The 27,058-nt window shown below is 41.1% G+C and overlaps 1 protein-coding gene across 1 annotated transcript in view; it reads right to left on the bottom strand.

The window, feature by feature from the left end:
• The window catches only part of ITCH (itchy E3 ubiquitin protein ligase), a 72,048-nt gene extending 47,864 nt beyond the window's left edge, over positions 1–24,184 (bottom strand). The window contains exons 1-5 of the mRNA XM_015413384.1: positions 24,137–24,184; positions 19,304–19,394; positions 12,767–12,908; positions 6,324–6,448; positions 2,893–3,030 (exon numbers count right to left, since the gene is read on the bottom strand). Coding sequence (XP_015268870.1) covers positions 2,893–3,030; positions 6,324–6,448; positions 12,767–12,908; positions 19,304–19,394; positions 24,137–24,145 — 505 coding nt within the window. The 5' untranslated portion in view covers positions 24,146–24,184. The remainder of the gene's footprint in view (positions 1–2,892; positions 3,031–6,323; positions 6,449–12,766; positions 12,909–19,303; positions 19,395–24,136) is intronic.
• Positions 24,185–27,058: the final 2,874 nt, after the last annotated feature.

The following is a 27,058-nucleotide window of genomic DNA, read 5'->3' as shown; positions in this document are numbered from 1 at the left end:
ATTTTAATGACTGGCACTCCAAAAGGCTCTGTCCTGTGTTCAATACTTAGGCTATTAAAAGATCAAGGAGACAATAAAAAACAGACTTCAAAATCATAATTCAAAGTGATGGGCAAGTTGTAAAGACTGGGCAAAAAGAAATGGACAAAATCTAGAACAAAGGTACATTGTGCTAAGAACACCCAGAGGCATAGTACATATCATGGAAATGTCTAACAAATAGCAGTGTGGAGGGAAAGGCCCAGGGTCATAACTGACAAGCTGAATTTGAATCAGCTATGTAGTGCCATTGCAAAGCAAGTGAACACCATATTAGCTTATACAGAGGGTATTTGGCACACTCCATTATGCATTTCAGACAATACAGTATTCCAATAAAATTACATTCTGGTCACTCCACAGCAAGATGAAAATGGGAAAGGTTAAGGAGAATCTAAAGTGTCAATGATATTGGAGGTCTGGTGAATGAGAGAAATGAGGAAAAGATTTGGAGCTACTTTGTGCTCTGGTACAAATAGCTGAATTATTATAAAAGTACAGAGCCCTTGCCAAACAGGATGTATCTCCCTTATAAATAAAAGCCGAATGGTGGTGGCACTTCTCTAGAACATTCCACATGCTCCAAAATCAGTTCGCTCTCTGATCTGTCATTCAGAGGGTCTCCCTATCCACTGGCTGCTTTGCCTGAGTCCTGCCTCCAACATTCTAAACAGTTTGCTCTTCCTCTCCCCCCCACAGCCAGTCAGAATACAGAGGTTATTTGCATATGCAGCCTCACTGGCCTTTGCCTTGGAACACAGAGGTCGTTTGCATATGCGACTTGATTGGCTTTTGCCTCTAACATTCTAAACAGTTTGCTCTTCTGAGGTAAAATGTGTCCAATCTCCAGGTGAGGTCTGGAGATCACTCAGAATTACAACTGCTTTCCAGATGGCAGAGATCAGTTCAGCTGGAGAAAATGGTGGGCTCTGTATCCTTATATGCTGCTGAGGTGGCCCCCATGACAGCCAATGTGACGTAGAAGTCAGGGCTTCAGAGCACGGGAGAGGCTGCAGGTGTGTGTGGGGGGGGAGGTGGAAAGCTGAAGAGTGAGGGGAAAATAAAGGTAGGTTGAGGATTGGCTGGGGAGGAGATGGGGTTGCCAACTCCAGGTGGGAAATTCCTGGAGATGTGAGGGATGGAGCCTGGAGAGGGTGAGGTTTCAGGAGGCATGGGACCTCAGACAGGTACAAAGCCATAGACTCCACCCTCCGAACCAACTATTCCCTTCTAGGGAACCACCATTGCCAATCTCCAGATGAGGACTGGAGATCACTCAAAATTACAACTGTTCTTTAGGTAGCAGAGATCAGTTCCTCTGGAGAAAATGGCAGACTCAGTGTCATTATACCCTGCTGAAGTTGCCACAGCAAATTGACACTGAGTGTCCAAGGCCGGGGCACCTGCCCAGAGCCTCTTTCTAGAGGTCATATTTATTTCCACAACGAGCCTTTTCCCTAGTATTACTTTTCCCCATTAAGGTGCACTGCAATCAGGCCTCATTTTTATGAGGAGCAGGGAAAGAAATATACACAGACACACTACATGTTTGATAAAGCTATCGAATACAAAGGGACAAAATATCTTGCAGAAAGTAGCATTCAAAGATAAAAACATGAAAAGCTGTATTACAGACAACAGCTCAGTTTTCCTCATGCACAAGACATGTATATTTTGCCCTGACCTGCATAGCCCAAGCAAGCCCAATCTCATCAGATATCAGAAGCTAAGCAGGGCCGACACTGGCAAGTACTTGGAAGGGAGACCTCCAAGGAATACCAGGGATGGGATGCTGAGGCAGGCAATAGTAAGCCATGTCTGAAATGTCCAAGCCCCACTAGGGGTCCCTAGAAGTAAACCATGTCTTTCAGGCACACACACATACATACACACACAAAATACCCCCAAAAAAAGATTTTAATTGTTTAGCTGCCTCTAGTGGCTCTTGTGAGGTCAGAAAGGCAGGATATAAATTCAATAAGATAAAAATAAAATAATGGGCTCTAACTGCAACATACGTTTTATGCTTGGCCTTTAATGATGCAACCCTATGTACACTTTCCAGGGAGTGAAGTGCATGGCATAGGCTTCAAAGAAGACCTGTTTAGGATTGTTCTGTAAAGCAGTTTTCCAGCAACAAAAGGCAAAATGGATTCTATCTCACAGAAAACTACACAGAAGACTAGACAAGCATTAGGTTGATTGGTTTAGATGGAGGGAGATTAGTAGGGAGATTGACTGCATGACTGCATGACCTTTTGAAACCTGCTGTCCCATTTCTAGAGATGAGGATTCACTGTCATGTGACAAAGATAGTTTAGGTAGGATTCCTACTTTTGGGAAGGGATCATCTGATGATCCATGAGATCTTTTCAGCTCCATTATCTGAAGTAAGGCAGTCTTGTGGACAAGTCTACAAAGTTAGTATTCCCACTTGCACGCACACACCTACATTAGCACATGTTGCACACTGAGAGCTTACAAGAAAGTGGAAAAACAACTCTAATTTACAGAAGGTTCCCTTATCAGGGGATAAAGGTAAGCTGCTACTGAGTACTGTTCAAAAATAAGTCAAAATGGGACTTCCCATCTTCTGCTCTGAGCCCCACCCCACCCTGAGAGACAGTACCAGTAATACATTTACTTTCACCCTTGCTGCCCTTTCACCTGAAGGGATGCTTTCTTACTTTTCTCAAAGCTGATGAAGATTGAGGAAAATAACTCAAGGGGTGCTTTCCTTATAACATATACACTTTCAGCCCTAAGTCCTTAAGAGAGAAAGAGATATAAGTGAACAATGACTTTATACAATGTAGTCACAGTAAACACATATGATACCCAAGTATTACTCACTTCTTACACTTGGAGCATCCCCATTAGTTAGCAGCTCAGGATCTACTTGCAAGCCATCTAAACAAACAGACAAGTCTCCAATCACTTCAACTGGTTCTTTGTCACCAACAAGGAGCAAGTTCACGATCACTTCTTCAACTATTGAGAATACAAAAAGATTTACCATTCTTAGTGCTTAATATAACTGAGTACAATTAGCTAGTTAGTTAAAAATCACTCTGCAGAAAAGATCTTACATAAAAATACAGCTCAGTAACAGAGACAATATTGCAATTCAATTACTTCTTTTTACAAATCACCTCATTAAACAGCCATGATTCCCTTATTGAGAACAGTATTCCAGAGCTCTAGCTTTCCAGTTGTACACTGAAGATCACACTCAGCTATGCCAACCAAGATCACAGTTCTATGTTTGACTGCTTTTCCTATATAATAGACCAAGGTGTCTCATATTCACATTCATGAGAGGCACTTGGAAAATAGGAATACTGTGCTAGAACACTGTACTTTTCCTTAAAGGTTAAGCTCCAAACCATCACACAAGCATGGATGGCTTCAAGAGGGAATTGGATAAACACATGGAACAGAGGTCCATCAGTGGCTATTAGCCACATGGTATAGACAGGAACTCATGGTCTGGGTCAAGTGATGTTCTGTATTCTTGGTGCTTGGGGGGGGGACACAACATTGGGAGGGTTTCTAGTGTCCTGGCCCCATTGCTGAACCTCCTGATGGCCCCTGGTATTTTTGGCCACTGTATGACAGTGTTGGACTAGATGGGCCATTGGCCTGATCCAACACTGACTTCTCTTATGCTCTTATTCCCAAGCTTTAAGCAATGAAAAATGTCAAGTGACATGCTAACCACATCCTTCTTATTTCTACAGCACATTTCTGTAGTGCAAACACTCTTTTTACAGTTCTTATTTATCTTCATAATAATTGCAGGCTGTATCATTTCTCTGTCACCACTCAGTGGAAGAAAATCCTGCCCATAAGTAGCTTCAACATCTATTGAAAGAATCTTAAGTGTACCACCCATGTACCAAGTTTGAATCTAGGAACAGTCTGTGGCTTCTGCACAGCCTCTTTCCAAAGCACCAGAGTCAAAGCCTAAACAACTTCTGAAACTACTATTACATCTTCCTGTTTGGGCTGACACTCAACAGCCAGGACTGAGAATGAATAGGATTACTGCATGTGAAGTAATAAGTTTCATTACTTTTGGTGCATTGAGATACAATTATATAATTATTCAGTCTTTTTATTCGAAGCCCAATTCCCTAAAAAAGCCTTAAAAACCCTATCTTACAGGGATGGGGAGTCTGGGAGAAGCTTTTGCTTTCTTTTCTCTTCCTGTTGTATAAAGCTTGGGTGCAGCCAGAGGCACAAGCCAAACTGCTCATGGCCCTTTGCTCACAGCCTGTGGCCTTGGATGAGGTAGCCCACTGGATCTAGATACAAATTGTTTTGGATGAGGTAGCCCACAGCTCAAGATACAAATTGTTTTTTGTTAAGTTATATTGTAGATTTGTACTGCCCTCCCTCAATCAGGAAGAATAGTGAAATATAAACAGAAATTGACTTGAATACCTTGATTTTTACATAGTGCATACATTTTAAAGACCACCAAGGACACATGGAATATTAGAAAAATGAATGAGAAATAAAAGCATCGTACAGTATTGCATGAAGAGGACAACGTACAATTAAGTGTGCCTCTTTTAAATCAGTATGGAGAATAAATATTTCCGTACATATATTGTCCGGTGTTCTTACAGACTACCTCCAACATATTTACATTTTTACCCAAACATCCGTTGTATGAAGCCCCCCTCCCCTCGAAAAAGCCCAGATTAAATTAAATTAAATTAAATTAAATATCTGAAAATTATTTTGATTTCAAGGGGCAGGGATAGCCATAACGGAAGTGCTGAAGTTATTTCTGTACAATACAAAAACCTATTCCAAAGCTAATAAAATTAACTACTCTAAAGAAAATTAGGAAGTGGCAGCATCTCGGAAAGTAATTATTCAGCACCTCAAAGACTGCAGCAAATGGCTGAAGACTCAATTAATAAATGCCATTTCCAGGATATTTAAAGAACTGATGACTCCTGTCTCACTCTGGATACAGGGTTGCCAGGTCCCCTCGTTGCTCCAGCAAGGAGATTTGGGGGGCATTCCAGGACATTCCTGACGCGATGACGTCATCTGGAAGTAACATCATTATGCCGACAACGTTGCGTGGGGACACTCTGGTTTAAGGGCAAAACTCTATGGTAAACTGGCTTAAAACCATAGAGTTTTGCCCTTAAACCAGAGCGCCCTCCTGTGATGACGTCACTTCCGGGGTCATCATCACGTCAGGGAAGTCATATGGGGACATGGCTGCTTGAGGGCAGGGCTTCCCCCACCGGCCAGCTGTCCAGTGGCTTGGAGAAGCCCCCAAAGCCAGGGGAACCCACGCCACAACCTGGGAACTGGCAAGCCTATCTGGATATGACAAGCAACATAAAAGTGAACTTCAGTATGGATTTCTCTTCCCCACAAGCAAGCACATTTTATATGAATTATATTATGCAACAAAAACATTTTTCACCATACGGCAGTTTATATGTACACTTATGTATTCAACCAGCAGCACTAGGACCCAATATTCAAAATCACAACCCTAAGCTGTATGAAATGCATTGGTTAAAAGCTGCTCACTTTCACAATACACTTTTTCAAAGCTACTGGATCTCCTATCTTTGCTGCAATATAGTACTTACAACAGCACGTTTCGATTGCCACCATAAGACTGTGGTAGCCATTTTGTTCCACAAAATAATTTCCAAATTTATGCAATATTGTTTACTAAGACCAAGGAAATTATATAGTATTGCACACTATTTCTTGCTACTTGGTTGGTTCTATTAAAATGTATTACACAACTTTTATTTTGGTACAATAAAAGATGCATCACATTCTGGACAGAGCAGTCATTGTACAGTATTGCAGTCTCCTCTACACTAAGCCAAGATTGAAAATGTCCTGGTTTAAAAGAATCTATCAGATATAAGGCTGTTACCCTATCCATAGCTCGTTATTTAACTGATAACTTGAACATTTGTCCAAAGGTATAATAAATGTTTATTTGCATACAGGCACTCTTTTTGCACTGGAACTGGAAAAAAACTATAGCTTGTTCTGGGCACCATCTTTCAAACCAGGAAATCCTCAGTCTCAGTTTCATGCATGAGAAAAGAAACAGGATAAACCATGCATGTCTGAGTTTGTGACAATTGAATACACTATATTACAAGAAGCAGCCTTAAAGGGGACATTGTGAAATAATTCTGTTATCAAATTACAATTTGTTTAATTAAACTATTCTTTAAAAGGAATATGTACACAAAATTATCAGGTATGTGTTATTATGCACTTACGCTTCATATTGTTTGCTTTGAGCGTCTCATGAACATCTAGAGTGGCACTTCCCAATAAGACATCAGTCTTCAACGTCTGGTGACTCCATACACGAAAATTCAGTTTGCTGAAAGGAGTGACAATTCTAGAAAAACAAAACGTAATGCATACTTTGAAAGAAGCACTGGAAGTCCCACTATTATTACTACAAGACTGAACTGTTCTCTTAAACTTATGCTGCATCAGGACTACTTATCATTCGAGTTGCCCTTTTCTGCACTTTTTCCAAAGCTATAATATCCTTTTTAAGGTGCGGTGATCAGAACTGTATACAGTATCAAAGTGAAAGTGGCATGCAATGTAGAGGGGAATTTCTCTTCCAACGTGGGTTTCACGTTGGAAGAGAAATTCCAATTCTCTTAGCCTCTCAAGCTTTCTGGACTTTATACCCTCTCTGACATACAGAGCCACCCCACCTCCAACCCTTCCCCCCCTATCCTTCTGATATAATATATAACCAGGAATCACCGTATCCCACTGATTTTCCTCATCCCACCATGTTTCTGAAATACCCACAATGTCTATTTTTCCCTCCAACACCAAGCACTCCAACTCCCCGATTTGAACAACTATGAACAACTAAAACATTGTCTATCTGCTGTTCTGGGACCAGAAGCTTTTGCAGCCTCAGAACCCCCAAACACACACTGTTTCATCTACTTCCATCCTTAGAAACCCTTCCTAGGCAACCTATCCTTATATATAATTTTCTGACACCAAAGCAAATTTAATTTGAATTATATCTGCTCCCAGTGGAATCTAGAACTCTCCAATTCAACCGACTCAATGACAAACTGCAGTAAAAGCCATTAAATCCACCTCTGTGGATTTATGACTAAGGCTTGGTGCTAACCTCATTCACGTTTTAGAATTGTCCTAAAATCAACATTTCTGGCAAGAGGTTATATCCAGGATCAATCTCACATTAGCTGCTACTTTAGATTTCACAGTCAATAATCTAATCCTAGAATATACACCAACTCTATGGGCACTCTTGAAATACCACATATTTTGGATCCAAAGGGCAACTTTAGCTGCTAAGCAAATTATTTTACAACACTTGAAATCTCAAGTATCCCCTCTGTAGATGTCTGGGTCAATGACATGCTAGACCTTTGTACAAAAGAGAGAATAGCATATAATAGGTGAGACGCTCCCAGAACCTTCACCTCCATTTGGCATGAATTCCTGTGTACCTAATTGAACAATGATATCTTCTCACCTTTATTCCCTGTTTAGTTGAATCCATAATGTTGCACCTTATTTCCTAAACTACAGTCCTGCCCTACCCTTCACCCCCCCCTTTCCTTCTCTGCTAATAGAACACACTAGAGAAGAGGGAGGGGGTGGGCTATATGGAGCTTGTTTTCTACGTTAACTTTTTATGTGAGAACAATACATTCTTAATAAAAAGTAATAAAACAGTACTTGAGAGATATTTCAGTCCACAGCCAGATGCATGGCTCTGAAGGCTTAGAATGACATGCACTTCCTTGTGTTACTTTTTGGACAGATAGTGAAAGATGACCCTTCATTGGACAACTGAGGAGGTACCCATAAGAAAGCTTCCTTGTTCAGGCCCCATGGCTTGTAATTCATAACTGGGATACAAGTTAAGAGTGTTTCCAAGTGGACATCAGGATGTTCTGGGATCCCCTTCCAACAGCAGCCCTCCATGGCCCCAAAAACATCATTCATGAAGGACATGGCACCCACAAGTCCCCTCTCACAAAGTGCAAGTGGCTACAGACAAAATACCATCTCATGTTCTTACTAAGTGACTCTTCTGCCTCCTTGCTTAATTAATATTTACCAGACCACTGGAATCTCCTTTGATCTGGTCTGGTCCTGGATAAGGTGTGGTGGGGATGAAAAGAATGAGAGGGGAAGGTTCTCCTGATGTTCCTATGCAGACATCTGGGCATGACCTTCTGTTTATCTCTAGTCTCCATGAAGATCTTGTCAAGATGGTCCCCAAACAGTCTTCCATGCTGGAATGGGTACACCATTACTATGGACTTAGAATGTAGATCCGCTTGCCATGCACGAAGCCATAAGGCACACCTGGTTATAGAAGCAGCCACCATAGAGTGTGATGCAAAAGTCATTGCATCGAGGGAGTCATCTGCCAGGAAGGTGACTGCCCTGAGAATGCAGTTGGTGCCCTCTATTGCCCTCCTGTTGTCTCTAAGAATGAGCTGGACCAGCTTCCAGGACAACACAATGGATGCTCTAGAGATTAAAGCTCAGGTACCTGCTGCCCTGAGGGACATTGCCATGGTCTCATGGGATTTCCGCAGAGCATTGTCTGCTTTTCTGTCTGATCTGTTCTTTATGAATCTGACATCATCCTCAGAGCAGACCTGCGGAAAGTAATGCTGCAAACAGAGCATCCACTTACAATTCAATAGCGTGAGGGCCAAGGAATAAAGGTTTTTGGTAATGTTTGGGAATTGCCTGTTAGGCCCATTCTGCATCTAGCATTTGCTCCGTTGTTTTACCAAACCCACGTTGGAAGAGAAATTCCCCTCTACATTGCATGCCACTTTCACTTTGATACTGTGTACAGTTCTGATCACCACACCTCAAAAAGGATATTATAGCACTGGAAAAAGTGCAGAAAAGGGCAACTAGAATGATAAAAGGGTTGGAACACTTTCCCTATGAAGAAAGGTTAAAACACTTGGGGCTCTTTAGCTTGGAGAAACAACGGCTGAGGGGTGACATGATCGAGGTTTATAAGATTATGCATGGGATACAGCAGGTTGAGAAAGAAGTACTTTTCTCCCTCTCTCACAATACAAGAACTCGTGGGCACTCAATGAAATTGCTGAGCAGTTGGGTTAGAGCAGATAAAAGGAAGAACTTCTTCACCCAAAGAGTGATTAACACATGGAATTCACAGCCACAGGAGGTGGCAGCGGCTACAAGCATGGACAGCTTCAAGAGGGAATTAGATAAGCATATGGAGCAGAAGTCCATCAGTGGCTATTAGCCACAAGGTATAGATAGGAACTCTCAGTCTGGGGCAAGTGATGCACTGTATTCTTGGTGCCTGGGGGGGCAACAGTGTCTTGGACCCACTGCTGGACCTCCTGATGGCACGTGGTATTTTTGGCCACTGTGTGACAGAGTGTTGGACTAGATAGGCCATTGGCCTGATCCAACATGGGCTTCTCTTATGATCTTATGACTGTCGGATTTTATGGCACTGTCCAGACTGCATGCTGGTTTCACTTCCTTTGATCTCTTGGTTTTATGGTACCATCTGCATAGATTTATGGCCGTTTTATGGCCATTCAGGGATGACTCTGCAGGCAGTACGGGGGTATTTGAATGTGGTTTTGAGCTGCAACTTCTTATGTTCCAGTGTGGGTTTGGTAAAACAATGGAGCAAATGCTAGATGCAGAATGGGCCTAATATACAGGCTTAGCCCATTATCCCTTCACTAAAAATAATGCCCGTTGCGGAAATAAATACAAAGGGATCTAGAAAGAGGCTCTGGGAGAGTGCTCTGGCTTTGGGCAAACAGTGTTAATTTCCTGTGGCGACCTCAGCAGGGTTTAATGACAGAGTCCACTGTTTTCTCCAGAGGGACTGATCTCTGCTACCTGAAGAGCATTTGTATGTTTGAGTTATCTGTAGCCCTCACCTGGAGAGTGGTAACCATTGTTACCCATTCTCCTCTCCCCTATGAGGTATGTTATGCAACTGAAAATTCCAACTGCCTTGCGGGGAGGGGGGGGGAGTTTGAGGTGTGGAATGGACTGAAGTCCAATCAGCTTCCATATGCAAAAGACCAGGTTGTCGCAGGGAAAAAAATCCTTGTTCCCCTGAGGCCTGGTTTTATTCTAAGGGTTCCTCCCTGGGGTTAGGGGCTTCTGCAAGGTCTAAGACCAGGATGGCTTTGGATAAGAAGGACTGGTAGTCATCTGCATTGAACAGACATGTGGGCTGTTCAGCAACTATTGGCTCCTTCTCTGAGGAGAACTCTCCCTCCTCCCTCTCAGATTCTGACTCGGATTACAGGCTTTCCATCTCTGAAGGTGAAAAGTACTGAGAAGCATTGAGTGATTTCAGCAAAGTACTTTTATTCAGAAGGAACAAGACGAAGAGAGCCGGCTTGCAGGCCGGTATATATGCACAGAAACCCTTCTCCAAAACACACCCCCTACTTCCCTATAGGCTATATACAGTAGCCGAGAGTCCCATAGGCTCTCGGCTGCAGACCTGGCCCTCTGATAGGTGCGGGCTAGGATCCGCTTGGCTTTGTTCTCTCGGAGCGAAGCTTCAGGACTTTGCATGACCGCATGGCCCAACGGTCGCGCACGTGGTCATGGCGGAATACATTACAGAAGGGCTACCCTGAACCCTGGCGGGGGGTGGCAGTGGAGGAGGCGGCTTTGCAATCTGTCTTGGTGGGCCACTGAGAGCCATGATCCCGATGGAATGAGGCATGCCCTTCTGTGCGCCTGGATCTTTCTTTGGGGACAGGAGAGGGTGATTTCAGATTGGAGCATTTGGACCCCCGAAATGGGGTGGGGAGAAGCGCTCTTACATGCCTTGCAGCTCTTCCCTCAAGGCTCTCCTTAGAAATTCCATAAGCTCAGCCAATCAAGGATTCCACCTACCCACTACCTCAGAAAGAGCAGGAGGGACTGTACATTGCCCCCCTGAAGATCTGCTCTGGTAGTCAAGGAGCCTATCTGGGTCATGGATGTTCCAACAGAGGAGCCTGAAGTACCATCATAGCCCTCAGGGCCCAAACTGGCTGCCAGGAAAGCCATTTGCCCCTGAGGAGTAGTTTTCCTGCCTTTTTATGGTGCATTTTAAGTGCTTTTGCATTATACTCAGGGCCTTCCTGGTTGGCTCTGGGCTAGTCTGTCCAGCAAGCTGTTTCCATGAGAAACAGATGGCAGAAGAAGGGGGTCTGCATTGTTCTCAGAAAAAAACCTGTTCCTTACACATTCCTCCAAAGTCTCCAGGTCCTTTTGCAGGGCCATTAAGAGGAAGAAAGAGGGAGGACGGGGAAGCAGAGAAAAAAATCTGGAAGACAAAAGAAGCAGCAGAGCCAAGAGGAGGTGTGATAAAGAGGGACAGGCTGGAGAAGTTAGGAAACTCTTCCTCAGTTCTGAAATTGCTCTAGGAGAAAGGCAGGAAAAAAAAGCTCCAAAGCTGCTCTCCCTAACAAGACGACAGGAAACAAACTGAGCCAGGTGACACCCACCAAGGAAAAGAAGTTGAAGTTTCCCCGAGCAATTGGTGGTAATCACCTATATCAAGATGCCCTCTTCCTCAAAGCAAGAACTGAAGAAGTGAGCTGTGACTCACAAAAGCTTATACCCCACCACAAATTTTGTTGGACCAATTCCGCACTGCCGTTTTTGTCACTCGTTTGTCCTTATCGCTTCAGAGTCCATCCGTCCCCCCCAGTGTTTTGTTCTCTCTAGTAGTCCCAGAGGGAGCAAAACACATATGGAAAGCCCCCCCCCCCCAAAGCATTAGGGAAAAACGAGTGACAAAAACGTCAGTGCAGAATTGGTCTTGGTTTTTAAGGTGCTACTGGACGTTTGCTCTTTTCTATTGAAATAGATGCAATACTTATTTTCCTATTAAACTGAAGCTTCTTTTACTAATTTAACATCATGAAATGCATTGTTTATAAGACAGAATATAAAATTTTAAAGTCTAATTTTCTGTAAGAAAAATTGAAAGTACACCCTGTACTTAAGAGTTGCAAATGCTGCTGCCTATGCTACATAGCACATGTTACGGTAAGTTTCTGCCACCTGAGATGTAGGAAAAATAAAAGTTGAAGATATAAAACAAATTCTATAATAACCAGAAGAAAGTATGTTATTGGGACAGAAACTCTCTCACAGAGTCACAATAGATACTACCAGCATGTTTGGATAGTAAGCTAAATGCTATGACTTTGAGAACTTTGGATTCATATGTACTGTATTATTGTTGAACACATAATTGTTGCCAAAGTTATTTGCAGTTAAACCAAAAAAAAAATCTGTATGGTTATACTGTAAGGTTTTTTCCAATGCTCTCCAAAATGTCCCAATTTTTCCACTGGAAAAACTGAAAGCTCTCCAGCTTTTTCATGCTCTAAGAAGCATTTTACCCATTCTAAAAGATAAGATATTTCATAGTGTTCCCCCAAAATTTCCAGTTTTTCAGTCTGAAAAATAGGGGGAGGGGAAGAGACTTGAGGAAAACACCCTACCCAAAAACAATTCTGTTTTTCTTCAGGGCCCTCACATGGGGTAGGGCATGGTATAAATTAATTAAATAAATAAATTTCTAAAGCATCAGTTCATCTCAATCTGAATTATACTGCTATTGTTATTAATAACAGAAGAAGAAGAAAGTGAAATATGTTTCCAAACCTACACTGTAAGATGTTGTTTCCATTTTGGACTATTTGTATTGTTGCATTTTTCTGTCTTCTTTGACTGTCCATCTACTGATACTTCCACATAAGGACTAGGTCCAAACCATTTGTTTTTGTTCTCTTTCAACTTTGCAGAAATAACTATTAAAAAAAGAGAGAATTAATCAATGTTTTATTTTCTCCAACAGTCAGCATAATTACCTAGAGTAGCAGAACTTGGAGCTTTAGGCAAAATGTATCTTATACATTTAAAGAAAAGCACTATGATGCAAAATTTGTTTCCAAATGCAGCATTGACATTGTACAAAAGATTTATATTTTCATTCAGTCCCCTGGATTACATTCTACCAGCTTTTCAATGGGCATTAAAGAAGTGGCCTATTTTGACCCCAAAAAGATATACCAGGGATTGTGGGACCCACATGGACAAAAAACCATGCAATGAAGGCTGTAGTGAGACGTAACTGGAAGAGATTACCCCTCCTCCCTTCTGCCCCATTTAACAGAAACAGATGCATTGTTTGGAAATAATCAGTGTTTCAAAATATTTCATTTCCTGATCATAGATACATTTAGATTGTGTACCAGCACTCTCATTCTGGAGAAAAGATCGAAATAAACATTATGCTATTATTTTTCCACACCATTATTTTCAAGGAAATGACAAGCTTTCAGCTTCTGAAGTTTTCAAGTTACTGTGAAGAAGCTACATTTTAGGATATACCAGGGATTGTGGGACCCACATGGACAAAAAACCATGCAATGAAGGCTGTAGTGAGACGTAACTGGAAGAGATTACCCCTCCTCCCTTCTGCCCCATTTAACAGAAACAGATGCATTGTTTGGAAATAATCAGTGTTTCAAAATATTTCATTTCCTGATCATAGATACATTTAGATTGTGTACCAGCACTCTCATTCTGGAGAAAAGATCGAAATAAACATTATGCTATTATTTTTCCACACCATTATTTTCAAGGAAATGACAAGCTTTCAGCTTCTGAAGTTTTCAAGTTACTTTGAAGAAGCTACATTTTAGCTGCAGTACTCCAAAGAGTAAATCCAAGGGGGGAAAAGTCAAAGCTGGTTGTTCATTTGCAGCATGGATACTATCCAACATACCAACTCAGCTGTGATCTGCATATAACTCTTTGCATTGACACAGTACATCTGCATATCTCTGAACAGTTCTGTTCTAACTAGAATCTGAAGATGCCTATCTTAACTGTGTACTGCCTTTACACACACATATGCATCCCACTACACCATACCATCCACCCCACTATCCTACCTAACAATGACATCTGCGGCAGCACTCATACAGAATTAGATCAATAAAGCTAACATTGGCCCCGGTTACACGGGCAGGAAACTGCGGGGGAGAAGCGTGGCTGTTTGCCCTGGGGCAAACTACTGCGCAGTTACACGATCAGACCTCCTGTGGAAATCCTGTGGAGGTACCGTGGTTCCATGGCAAGGTTCCATGCCAATCACAGGACAAGCCGGCGCGCAATGAAGAAGCGCGCGCCGCGGCAAACTGTTTTGTTTTTGTGTGTACATGACAAATGCGCATGCTCCGTTGGGTGCGCGTGTGCATCCACAGAGACTTGGACAAAAAAAACACACCTTATTTGCAAGGGGACATGGGCGGGCACCGGATGCCACCGGAAACGCGATCAGACGCCCGCCCTTGCCCCGCAGTTTCCGGAAACTAGTACCTCCGAGGTACTAGTTTTTTGCCATGCAGTTTCGGCTGGAAGCCTCGGTTGAGCCACGGGAGTGCTACGCTTCCCAGATGTGCTGGTGAGATCGCGCCTGGAAACTCCGCCTGTTTTCCGTCTCACTTGTGTGGCTTCTGTTCCGTGTGACCGCAGCCATTGTATGTCTGTGTTACTAATATAGCTACACAAGCACAAGGTAGTGCCAAAGGAAGTGCTGAGTCTCTCACTTAAGTTACAAAAGTGTTGGAGAAAATGAAGTTCTACCACCCATGCCTGATTTAGAATCATGAAGTGTGGGCCCCTGCTTACAGTTTATGGTACAAGGGAAATACACCTGATTCCACAAGAGAAGCAATCCATATCTTTTAATTTCTCTTTTCAAACTATCACAGTTTTACCACTTCACCACTCAACTGGGGTATAAAGTACTGCAAGTCTATTGGCTAAGCTCAACTCTCCTCTAATGCCCCCATTAATCTGCACATGTGTGGAAAAGGCCAAGAAATGGTTGGTAATATGCCCTGCCACTTGTTGGTGGGCCCAATGGAGACAGCAAATCTCCCCATTCACACACCAGAAACATCTTCTGCTCAGGCAAAGGTGGTGGAGAACCCACTCTTTCTATAGTTGCCTCTTTACACTGTGGCCCTGACATGTCACATCTTATGACATTCCCAAGGATACTGCACTCCACCCCCCAGCAGAATTAGAATTAGAAATCTGCAACAGGAAAATGGGAAGTGGGAAAAATCTAGGATTCAACCCAAGTGTTCAATCACATTAGTTAATTACAGCACACATAGAAAAGCCAGCAGCACCTTAAAAACTAAGGCTGTACTCAGATATCATGTTCATGATACTCTTCAACTGAAGACTTCCTGACTTAAAGCATTAGCTCTAACTCCAATGTGATGTGATGTCTTAATTTGGGTGCCTTATTCAGAGTACCCAGGAGTTCCAAAGCAGTTTAACCCTGCTTTAAAATATCAGTTACCCAGGAACAGGAAGGGACATCCGCATTTTTAAGGTGCCCAACTTCAGATATCACAACAAATGTTAACTTGACCAGGAATTCTTCATTTCTGGCTCTGCATGAGAAGGGAGGGTGGAGGAGAGAGCTAGTGTACAACTCTCAGGTTTTCAGATCATGAACAAATTACATTTTGCTTATGATGTCTGGAGATTTACTATGGCATAAGCTTTTACAGACTAGACTCCAATTAATCAGACACATGAACCATGTCTTCACACATACACTTCATGCAGTGGAGACACAAAAATCAGGAAAACAACATTTTATAATAAAACAGTTAAGTACTACTAGACTTGGGGGGGGGGGAGGGTTTCCCAGATGAAGACATTCCTGATCATGTGCATAGCATCAAACCCAGAAAGGCAGGAAAGTGCAGGCAACCAAGTAGGCCAAAGGCAAGCTTATGCTTTTGGAACCCTATGTGTATGTCTCTTCACATATAGTGGAAATGGTATACTGAATGCAGTTAGAGGGATTGTCATCCTTCACTGTTTCATCCGCATCCCTTTCTTTAGCCAATTGGGTTAGTCATAGTAGCTCCTCCTGCTCAATATGACACAGGACACTTCATCAGTTTTTCATTAGATCTGCCTGCCACCTTCTGTATGTACAATGAGTGAAAGCATTTGCTTAGCTTTGTTGTTCAGTCGCACAGTCAAGTCCGACTCTTCGCGATCCCATGGACCACATCACGCCAGGCCCTCCTGTCTTCCGTCATGCTCCAGAGTTTCCTTAATTTCATGTTTGTTGCCTCGATAACACTGTCTAACCATCTCACCCTTTGCCATCGCCTTCTTCTTTGACCTTCAATCTTTCCCAGCATCAGGGTCTGTTCCAGTGAGTGCTCCCTTCTCATTTGGTGGCCAAAGTATTTGAGCTTCAGCATCTGGCCTTCCAGGACAGTCAGGGCTGATTTCTTTTAGGATTGACTGATTTGATCTCCTTGCAGTCCAGGAGACTCTCAAGAGTCTTCTCCAGCACCATAATTCAAAAGAATCTATTCTTCAGCGCTCGGCCATTGCTTTGACCATACGGACTTTTCTTGGCAGGGTGATGTCTCTACTTTTTATTATGCTGTCAAGGTTTGCCATCGCTTTCCTCCCAAGGAGCAGGCGTCTTTTAATTTCATGGCTGCAGTCACCGTCTGCAGTGATCTTGGATCCCAGGAACATGAAGTCTGTCACTGCTTCCACGACTTCTTCTATTCGCCAAGGATTGATGGGGCCGGATGCCATGATCTTAGTTTTTTTTGATGTTGAGTTTCAAGCCAATCTTTGCATTCTCCTCTTTTACCCTTAGCAAGAGGCTCTTTAGATCCTCTTCACTTTCTACCATTAGAGTGGTATCGTCTGCATATATGAGGTTGTTGATGTTTTCCCCAGAAATCTTAATTCCGGCTTCTGAATCATCCAGGCTTAGGTTAGCCATCCCATTTTATTTTCTTCCAGTTTTATCTCAACCTAGTGAGCCATCTCTAGGGACCTTTGTTCTAGACCAACAGTCATGTACATCACAGTAAGGCTAAAGTCTAAAATGGATGATAGGAAGTAGGCTCCAATTTATTTATTAACTATTAAAACATGCCAGTGCCTAATGGAACAATTTCTTTTGAAGCAAGGCAGCAGGCTTTGAAAAAATGGGATTCCATTCACTATTTTAAACATTTCTACTTATTCTACTTATATGATTTTATTTTTTCATCTTTTAGAACCCCTTATTACTTACTCATGCCTGCAAACAGCTTGACCTTTTAAATGCAGGTAGAAAGGTGGCTAATTAATGTTTTAAATATAGGCCAAACTAAAAGTCCCTTCAGGTCTCTAAGATATACACAAGTGTATTTACACTTTACTTTATATTTGCTATCCCCCCCAGCTTATAACACCGGCAGACAGCTTCAAAAATGAAGTTATAAATTCTTCCTCTCATTATGCCTCCCTGATCAAACTACACCAGATCCCAGTCTTTGCTTTAATTGCTAACATGATAAGAACATAAGAGAAGCCAATGTTGGATCAGGCCAATGGCCCATCCAGTCCGACACTCTGTCACACAGTGGCCAAAAATACTAGGTGCCAGGTAACATGATCTTCCACATAGTAAAACAAAAGTTATAACAACTATATCCAGTCCACAAAGAGCAGTTATTTTGTGGCACGGCTGACAGCTCTAATTGCTCAAGTGTTAAATGAAGCACTCTTTTGTTAGTGTTGTAGGGAGGGGAGGTACCGAGGTACATAAAGAAACAACAAATTGTGTAAATCTCTGGTTATTTTTCCTGCTCTCAAAGTCATACTTGACAGGTAAAGGAAAACTGCTATGGATTGCTTTTTTAAAACTCACTGTTAAAGCTTTCAACTAGAAAGCAAAAATGTTTGTTAACCAATGCAGACGTATGAACACTAATCAGTGGTTTGTAGAAGATGTATCCTGAAAGAACACTCAAGAAATACATTAAGGGTTAAATCACTTTGCTGTTTCCTGTTCTTCTCTGATATGTTTTGATCTTGAATGTAAGATCAGTAAGCTACAAACAGAAATGCTACATTTTATAACAAGTACATTTTTATAAACATATAAAATACTAAATAATGCTGATCTTTGGCAACTCATTTCTCCTTCAGTGGCAGACATTACAAAAAAAATGATCTTGAGAATTTCAGTAAGCTTCTTTGTCAAATATTTCCTTTCAAGTATGCACTGCTATGTTTTCAACTTTATGCCCTTGCCTGGAAGAAACAATACTTTTCCCAACAATATACTTTCACGTTGTTTGAGAGCTATCCAAAGCTGTATCATTCCTTCCAACACAGACCAGGATTCACATGGTCCTCATGCGTAGATTCCCCCCTCCATTTCCTGGTTTTTCCTAACCACATTTTGCCATGGCTTCCAAGTCAGGCAAGCTAGCCAGAAATTTCCTCAAAACATTGATTTGAAACCATGATTTAATGCGCTTACAATGGTTTAGCAGCCATCCTGGTGAATGCTAACAATTCACCCAATGAAGATTTCAAAGCAAACTATAGTTATAACATGAAACTGAAGAGGGAATTCAAATAAAAGAAGAAGGGAGTATATGAGTTGGTTGTGGCATGTTTCTGATTTGCCAATCCATTGTCTGTTATATCACCATAAATGACCTTCTCTTAGCAATCTACACTCCAGACCACCCCAGTATCAACCATAAAGTCTCAACACAGCATTTGATAAATGCCTGCAACTTAATATAAAGCTATCAATGAGAATGCCACTATTAAGTCTAATATTACTAAAATTAGTACCCAAAATAAAAAGTATAATAAAATTGTATCTAATTTTTGTACTGAGCAGTTTCCCCATTCTCGAGAACTAGTTGAATCCGACTCTAGGGGGCGGTGCTCATCTCCATTCCAAGCTGATGAGCCAGTGCTGTCCAAAGAGGTTTCCGTGGTCATGTGGCAAGCATGACTAAATGCTGAGGTGCACAGAATGCTGTTACCTTCCCACCGAAGCAGTACCTCTTTATCTACTTGCAATTTCCTGCTTTCGAACTGCTAGGCTGCATTACATTAAATTAAGTAGTAGATATTTGTGTGTGTCGGGGGAATATCTTAATATCCCAAAGAATCTCAAGGTGCTATAGGTAAATAGTCTTCTATTTCTGAAGAAATATTCTGAAGAAATATTTCTAGTATCCGAAATACATACATACACACACACACACATACGTGCAATTCCTCCATGGGCCAAAAATATTTAGTTGTTCTGTGGGCCTTACATTATACTATTCTAGACACTTACCAGTGACCTGAAGTTGTGATTTCATAGTTAGTCCACTGACAGACTCTGATCTTGACCCATTACCAGCCATACCACAGGAAGGTTCATGAACCTGAATGAAGAAATAAGAATGTCACTCTTGCTGCAGAGAGTAAAATTAAGAACAGTGACTGCATACCTTAATATATCAGAACATCACTCTACAGGACATCTAAACAATATATTAAACAATTATCTATACACTCTGTCCTTTCTTCAAGGAGCTCAGCTGGCACACATCATTCTCAGCTACTCATTTACATGTCAGGCCTTCTAAGAATCAGGACTAACTTATCTCAGTAAGGGATACCTAAACCTATAAACCCAGACATAGAACAGCCAAATTCCAGTCATTACGTTGGGCTGGAATGGTTTCACAAGGAATCCTGGAGGAGAAACTCATCATGGTACCTTTGCTCTCAATCCCAGGAGGGTCCACACCAGCGGAGGATCAGCCAACCACTGGCAGGAAAAGGCAGCTTTATTCCCCTGGCAGATATTTTGAAGCCAAACCAAAAAAAACAGACCTCCCAGTATAAGGACTTAAAGAAGTAGCAAAACTGGGGCAAAAACAATGTGATGGATCCACTCAAGTACTTAGATATGTACGCAAATACAGTCACTTTTATACTTGAAAATTATTTCAAAGTATACAAAACATCAGCAAGGCATATAAGCCAAAACTATACAATATCTCAGTGATATACAATCATTACACTAATCTCAGTGATAGTACAAACAGTACAATTGTTACTGCTGACAGCCAAAGAACTGTGGAACTTTTATAACAATCAAAGTATCTTACAGTGAAAATATCATTACAAAGCAGCCGGCTTTTGCTTGGTTTCATATCATAACTTCATCAGAAGCAAATCAACTTATATTGTGTTCGAATTTTCCTTGTATTATACTTATGCTTTCTAAAGATATCTCTTCTCAAGAATTGCTACATTTAGTGTTGGGACTAGCCCTCATTTCCTCTGAAGATTTCTCATTTTGGACACCTGTCTTTAACAGACTAAGCTTCAAAGCTGAAAGAGTCTCTTTTACTTTCTGGTTTCTAAAGATATCTCTTCTCAAGAGTTGCTACTTTTAGTGGTGGGACTAGCCCTCATTTCCTCTGAAGATTTCTCATATTGGACCTGTCTTTGAAGCCACAGAACCTCCACCCCTTCTTTAAAAGAAAATGGGACATTTGGTAGGAAATTGAAATATATGCAACACTTTCCTACCAAACCTAAACTTATTTTACTGATTTAACAACATAAAACACATCATTTATACTTAGCATATAAAATTGCACTATTTGGCATATTTATGGAATGTAAAAGTATAAACGTTTTAGTTTTCTGTAAAAAAATTTTGTAGATACCCAATATGCATGCTGCAAACTGCTGCTTTCTTTGTTAGTTTAGCCCATGTATCTTAATTTTTGCCATGTGAGAGGTAGAAAACATGAATTCAGCAGTAAAGAAAAGTGTATTTGGACTAGGGTTGCCAAGTCTACTAACCTTGGCGGAGGGGGAGCCTCGGTGGGCTCCGGGAGCTCTCCGGCGAAGCGCCATACGTCGCTCACGTTGAGGGCGTGGCCACAATCGTCGGAGGGCAAACCATAGAGTTTTCCCTCTGACGATTGGGGCCACGCCCCCAACGTGCGCAACATGGTTGCGTCACCTCTGGTGACGCAGCTACGCTGTGCTTCGGGGGGCGGAGTTCCCCCTGGGGCCCAATTCCACGGTGGCGGAAATCAGGCCTCCAAAGCGGGGGTTTACCCACCACACGCCCCCACTTGGCAGCCCTAATTTGGACAGAAACTTCCTCCAATGAAAATACCAAACTATCTACCTGAGCTAACAGTATAGAAGGAGTATACCGCCACAGTATAGAAGGGCATCATGCTTGCGTGCCTGAATGCCCTACCTTCAGAGGTGATGTTAGGAAGAGTCAATGAAACTCCATATTCAGACAGACTCTGCAATTGTGACAACAACAGAATTGATTCTGTGGATTATATTCTTTTTTACTGCCCCGAATTTTCAGATCAAAGAGCTAAATTGATCTCTCCATTAGTTAATCAGGACTATCTTTCTTCAGAAGCTAAATCATCTTGGCTATTCAGAGATCAAGATAAACAAACCACTTTATGTGTGCAAAATTTCGGGTAGCTGTTGTTAAGTTACATGATAACTTCTGTAGTAATTTTTAGGCTTTCATTTTGTGGGGTGAGGGTCTACTGTTTATGACTCTGGTTGTGAAAACAGTAACCAAGAAGTAATTTGGACAGAAACACTGTCATGCAGGCGCACAATAAGGAAGACTACCAGCATATTTTGATATCCAGGTATAAACGTGACACGGAAAACACTACTGGACTAAGGCGCTAATGGATTTTTTGTTCTACCAAAAACACTGCATTGTTTAATAATATCATTATTAAACACATTATAGCATATTAATTGTTGTCAAAGTATTCATATTTAAGCAATAAACATTCCTGAAAATATTCTGTGTATATCTACAGAACACAGGAATTACCATTATCTAATGCTGTAGACATGTTTTGTATAAAAATGTTCATACTACATATTCTGAGTTAAACCTTGCGTTTAAAAAAATTTCACTCATTCCAACAGGGAAAAAAATTTAGAGCATTATTTTTCAATGCTCCTCCAAATTTCTCAATTTTTCCATTTGAAAAATTGAACAGAGTTCTCGGACTTTTTCACATTATACATTTGGAATAAAACCTTGTCTCTTAAAGCATTTTACCCATATCAAAAGAGGTTCTTTGTTCAATGCTTGCCTAATTTTCCACATTGGAAAAACTGAAAGAAGTGCTCACACTATTTTCCCTCCAAATATTTCTAGACCCTCCCATACCTAATCCCTACCTGAAAAGCTATTAACAGATAATATGATAATATTTAGTGAATTTGATACCAGATGCATGCTTTCTTAATTTCAAATAATTCAATGATCCAATGGACAACATAAAACACACTAATACTACCCTCTAATTCCACCCTGAAGCCATTGCACCTCAAAAAATTTGCCACAGCCAGCATTATGGATTTGATACCAAGTTCTTTTTGCCCACTCCCCACCATCTCATTTTTCCAAATTTAAGCTTTTCTAAAGAAGAAACAAAACCCCAACTTGCTCTGAATTTTGGATATTCCTCAAGAAATTGAATTAATTAAATGCAGTCAGAATATACACTATAGTCGTGAGACAAAAAGACACTTGAAAAAAGAGCCCAGTGATAGAAGCATTTCATAATGCACAAATTGACACTTGATAGCATTTGACAGGGTTTTTCCAAAAAGAAACAATGGGGGAAGCATGGATTCTTGCAAACCACACAGTCAGCACATTTAACCAAAATGTTGAACAGGCCCCAAACAGCCAGTACTGTTCACAAACAATTAGTCTGAAACACCTGGAATTGCACCATCAGAAATCTGGATGGAAGACTACTGGGAGCCCTGGGTGCCTCAGGCAGGCTGCTTGGAGAGGCAGCAGAGAAATGCTCTAAATAAGTACTTCTTTGAACAAAAGTTCATAGAGTTCAAGGAGGCAAAGAAGAATTCTTCGTAGTTCAAGTTAACTCACATGCATTTCTTACAACGTGAAAACAGGGCTTGCAATAGGCTTTCCGATTTTAAAATTATCACAGTGGGATCAATAAGCAGCTAGCACTTTTAGGCAGACAAGAATTAATAATTCAAACATTTGCCTGAGTGATGTCAGCAGTGGTTTTATCCCTCCCGGAAATCTTTAACTTTGGGAAGTATGCTTTATGACCAGGAACCTCACTGGAAGGGGTAATGCTAACTGCTTGAATTATGAAAATTATAAATCATGTGGAAGGGGAGGACAGGAAGCTCAGTTGTCTCAAATTCACTACTTCACTTTAGCGTCTACATGTAAAACACTCTGAGCTCATACACATAGAGTAACTGTTCTTTCAACAGATATTCCATGCATTTAAAATTTTTTTGTAGCGAGTAGATTGAAGTTTCTTCCCCATATGGCTGGAGATTACAATACCTGTAATTTCTACCATTATTAGGTATTAAAGCAATAACATTTCTGTCAGTAAAGAATCACAAATCCAATCTATACTACATACTAATACAGGAGAAAAAGACATTGAGTAACACATAATTTTGTGAATTGTCTGCATGAGAAACCAGTATCATCACTAACTATATTACAGAAGTGGCACTACATATATCCCAAGGGTTTAAACAGAGGGAGAATAACTGAACACATGAAGCTGCCCTTACACAGAAGCAGCCCCTTTGTCCATCAAGGTCAATACTGTCTAGTCAGACTGACGGTTACCTCTCCAGGATCTCAGTCTGAGCTCTTTCACATCACCTCCTGCTTGACCCTTTCAACTGGAGATGCCAGGGATTGAATTTGGGACCTTCTGCATGCAAAGCAGATGCTCTACCACCTAGCCATGGCCCCTCCCCACAGCAGCAGAGGACCAAGTAAGAAAGGTGGACTATAAATTAAAATATTATAATAAAGAGACTTCCCCACCAGTGCTCCCTCTAAGCTGTGGAGACTTGTGAGCAAGAATTCTACTTTGTGAGCTATTGACATTGAAGTCGTGAGCGAGCAATTTGGCTACTGCATAAATTAGTTTGCTCTGGAGCCACCCTTCCTGAGCTAAGACAAAAATCTGTGAGCTGGAGGCTAAAAAACTATGAGGTAGCTCAAACCAACTCAGCTTAGGGGGAACACTGTTCCCCACTCTAGCAGAAAAACAGCCCTTTCTACCTCCACCCCAACCCAGAAACTAACCTTGTCCATGGGACCTCGTTCCTCCAAGGAGTTTATGGCAGGGTACACAGCTCTCCTCTCCTCCATTTTATTTTCACAACAACCCTGTTGATGAAAGAACATGAAGGGCCTCAAGTCATGCAGAAAGCTTCACGGCAACATGGAGATTACAAGAAACTAATAGTTTGTCAGCTGTTGAGTCATAGCCTGTCTTCTCCACTAGTGTGATATAGAAGCTGAGTAGCAAATCAGGAACTCCCCATACAAATATTGTTTCTATAAGGAACTTGTTAGGTGGCTTCAGGAAAACCTTTTCCCTCCCTAATTATAAAACCTCCCTCATCCCCATACAACAGGGTTGTTGTGAAGATTACAAGATAGTAATGGTCTATAAAGCACTTCAAACACTCTACTGTATAAAAATTACTTTGCTTGACAGTTCCCTTCCAAGTATATTCTTTCTTCTTTTTACTTGGACAGAATTTTAAGCACTTCTAAGCCACATAACTCCCTCTCCTAGGCAGTGAGACTGGCACCATGGTTATAGGTGAAAGTTTTTTTTAAAAAAATAATAATTCTGGAGTCCCTTTGATTGAAGTGTGCTGAAGCAGCTGTTTTACCTTTTAGCAGCAGTACTCGTGTGTGCTATTTCAGTCTTAAAACTTATTGTACTTTTATGTTTTCATTGATCATCTAGGTGTCTTGGGTGCCCAAGAGCCAGAAAGTCAGCATAAATATTAACTAAATGAAATGAAGAAACTTCCACTGCAAAAGTTTGGTTTCTCTGTTTGAACATACTGGATGTGCAGAAGCAGAGGAGAGAGGGGATTTCTCTTTTTTAGTATTTTTGCATTTTGTGTATGTGTGCATGCATGCGTATGCTCATGTCTGGAAGTCAAGATGACCTCTGGCAACTCCTACTGGGCACAGAGGACGTTCAGAGAAGTGGCCTGATACCAGGGCCGGGAAGCAGAGGCAGGCTATTTTTTTGAGGTCTCCCATCCAAATACTTGCCAGGGTTGGCCCTGCTTAGCTTCCAAGATCTGACAAGATCAGGCTTGCCTGGCCTATCCAGGTCAGGGCAAGAAGGGATTTCTTTTATGAGCAGTTGGACTTCATCTCATATCACAAGACGAGCAGAAAGAGGGCTGAAGATAGCACCACAAATATAAACGTGTTTCCATAACTTCCAGGTGCACAGCTTTAAATAGCCTGCTTCAAAAAAGCTCTGTGATGGATGAAAAATATTCTGATAAGACTTTATTTAGCTATGGCAGAGGCATAATTCAGTTGCATTAAGTAACTACTGCTAAGCAAAGACAGAGCACTTGCGCATATGACACTGGAAAGATTGGGTGGGATCCAGGATAAATATTCTGCTTATGTTAGGGAGCCACCTGAAATCTACAAGAATCAAACTTATTGTTTGATATCAAGTTAGTGACAGTTTCAGATGTCCGTCCTTATTATGTACAACCTTTACAAGATTTTAGATTTTCCAAATAACATAACTCTGTAGCAATTGGGTTCCCTGAACCAGCCCAAAGATATAATTTTGAATTGATGTTTTTAAACAATTGCTTCCTCAAGAGCAAGGACCTCACATATTCAGCTACTTATGACCTAGTTTCCCATGGAATTATACCATGTTAGTCACTATATACCACTTGTTCTAATGGCATTATTTGATTAGGAGATGATTGGAACTCTCAAGTATATTATTCTGTACTACTGAGCAAGTAGTATAATTAAAACTATAGATTTACTCAGCGATGAACAAGTTTCACAAATACAATGGATAGGTTTAAGGTTTAAAACTACCTTGAGCCGAGACATTAAATTTAAGGTAAGTTCCCAAGCTCCGGGGGAGTCTATGAAAGTGACAAGTGGTATCTGAACAGGCAACAGTATTGCCAGTGAGAATTGTTCAAGTTCTAGTAACCGAAACAATGTTGTAGGCGCTTCATTCTGAGATCATTACAAAAAATACTGATGCCTACAAATTTCAGTATTTTCAGCAATGGTTTTATTGTAGTGCCTCTACCGTTCTCTGTGGAAGTACAAAGGATGATCCAGCCACTTTCTCCACTGGTGAAAAAGGAAGAACACCAACAGAAAAGGATCCATTTGGGATCATGGGACCTTCATGGACAAAAGCCATGAACAGGGCTGTAATATGGAAAGGAACTGGCCAAGACTAAGCAAAGTAGCTGACTGGATCCAACCCAAAGACTACTTATCATTTTGCATCAGAATGTTTTGTTATAAGACATTTTTTTAAAAAAGGTTCATGAAGTTCTTGTCATTGTTTGCTTACATGCAAACTTAACATTACAGCATTCAGTAATGGTGGATGAATTCATACCTCAGTCAGTTGCTTTCTATACTGGCTCTAATATTCAATTAGATGGGGCTTTTTAAACCCTTAATGGAATGCAGAGACGTTGGGGAGAAGTTAGGCTATGGTTAGCAGTTAGTTTCTCTTGTGGTGATAACATCCAGGGTTATCCCATGTTTCTGTATATACTACAAAACATTTGTTATCGCTTTAATAAAATTACAGGAAACTGAAGAGGCCAAGATTAGGTTTTGAGACAGCAATAATTAGAAAATATGTCATTAAAATACAAAAGCATGAAGGCTGGAAAATGTCTGGCTCCTAAATTTTGGTGCTGGCTCCTACAGCCAAAGAAAACTGGTCAATCTATTTTGAAATGTTCTAAACAAACCAGAATATGCACAGAGCATCTACTTTACAGGCAGAAAAAGAGATCCCCTTGTATTTTAATGTTTCTTCAAAACACAATATCCTAGGTTTTATTTTTATATTAAATACCAGAGGCTGAGGAACCAAGTGAAGGACATTCTGCTTCTTGTATAACTTACTGCAGAGTTTTCAAGTAGGAAATATTAATGAACATCCATTTGCTGTATTAATACCAA

Source organism: Gekko japonicus, unplaced genomic scaffold (genome assembly GCF_001447785.1).
Source record: "Gekko japonicus isolate JY-2015 unplaced genomic scaffold, Gekko_japonicus_V1.1 scaffold79, whole genome shotgun sequence".
Taxonomy (NCBI): domain Eukaryota; kingdom Metazoa; phylum Chordata; class Lepidosauria; order Squamata; family Gekkonidae; genus Gekko; species Gekko japonicus.
Note: the sequence above shows the minus strand (reverse complement) of the source record. Positions and strands in the feature narration are given on the sequence as shown.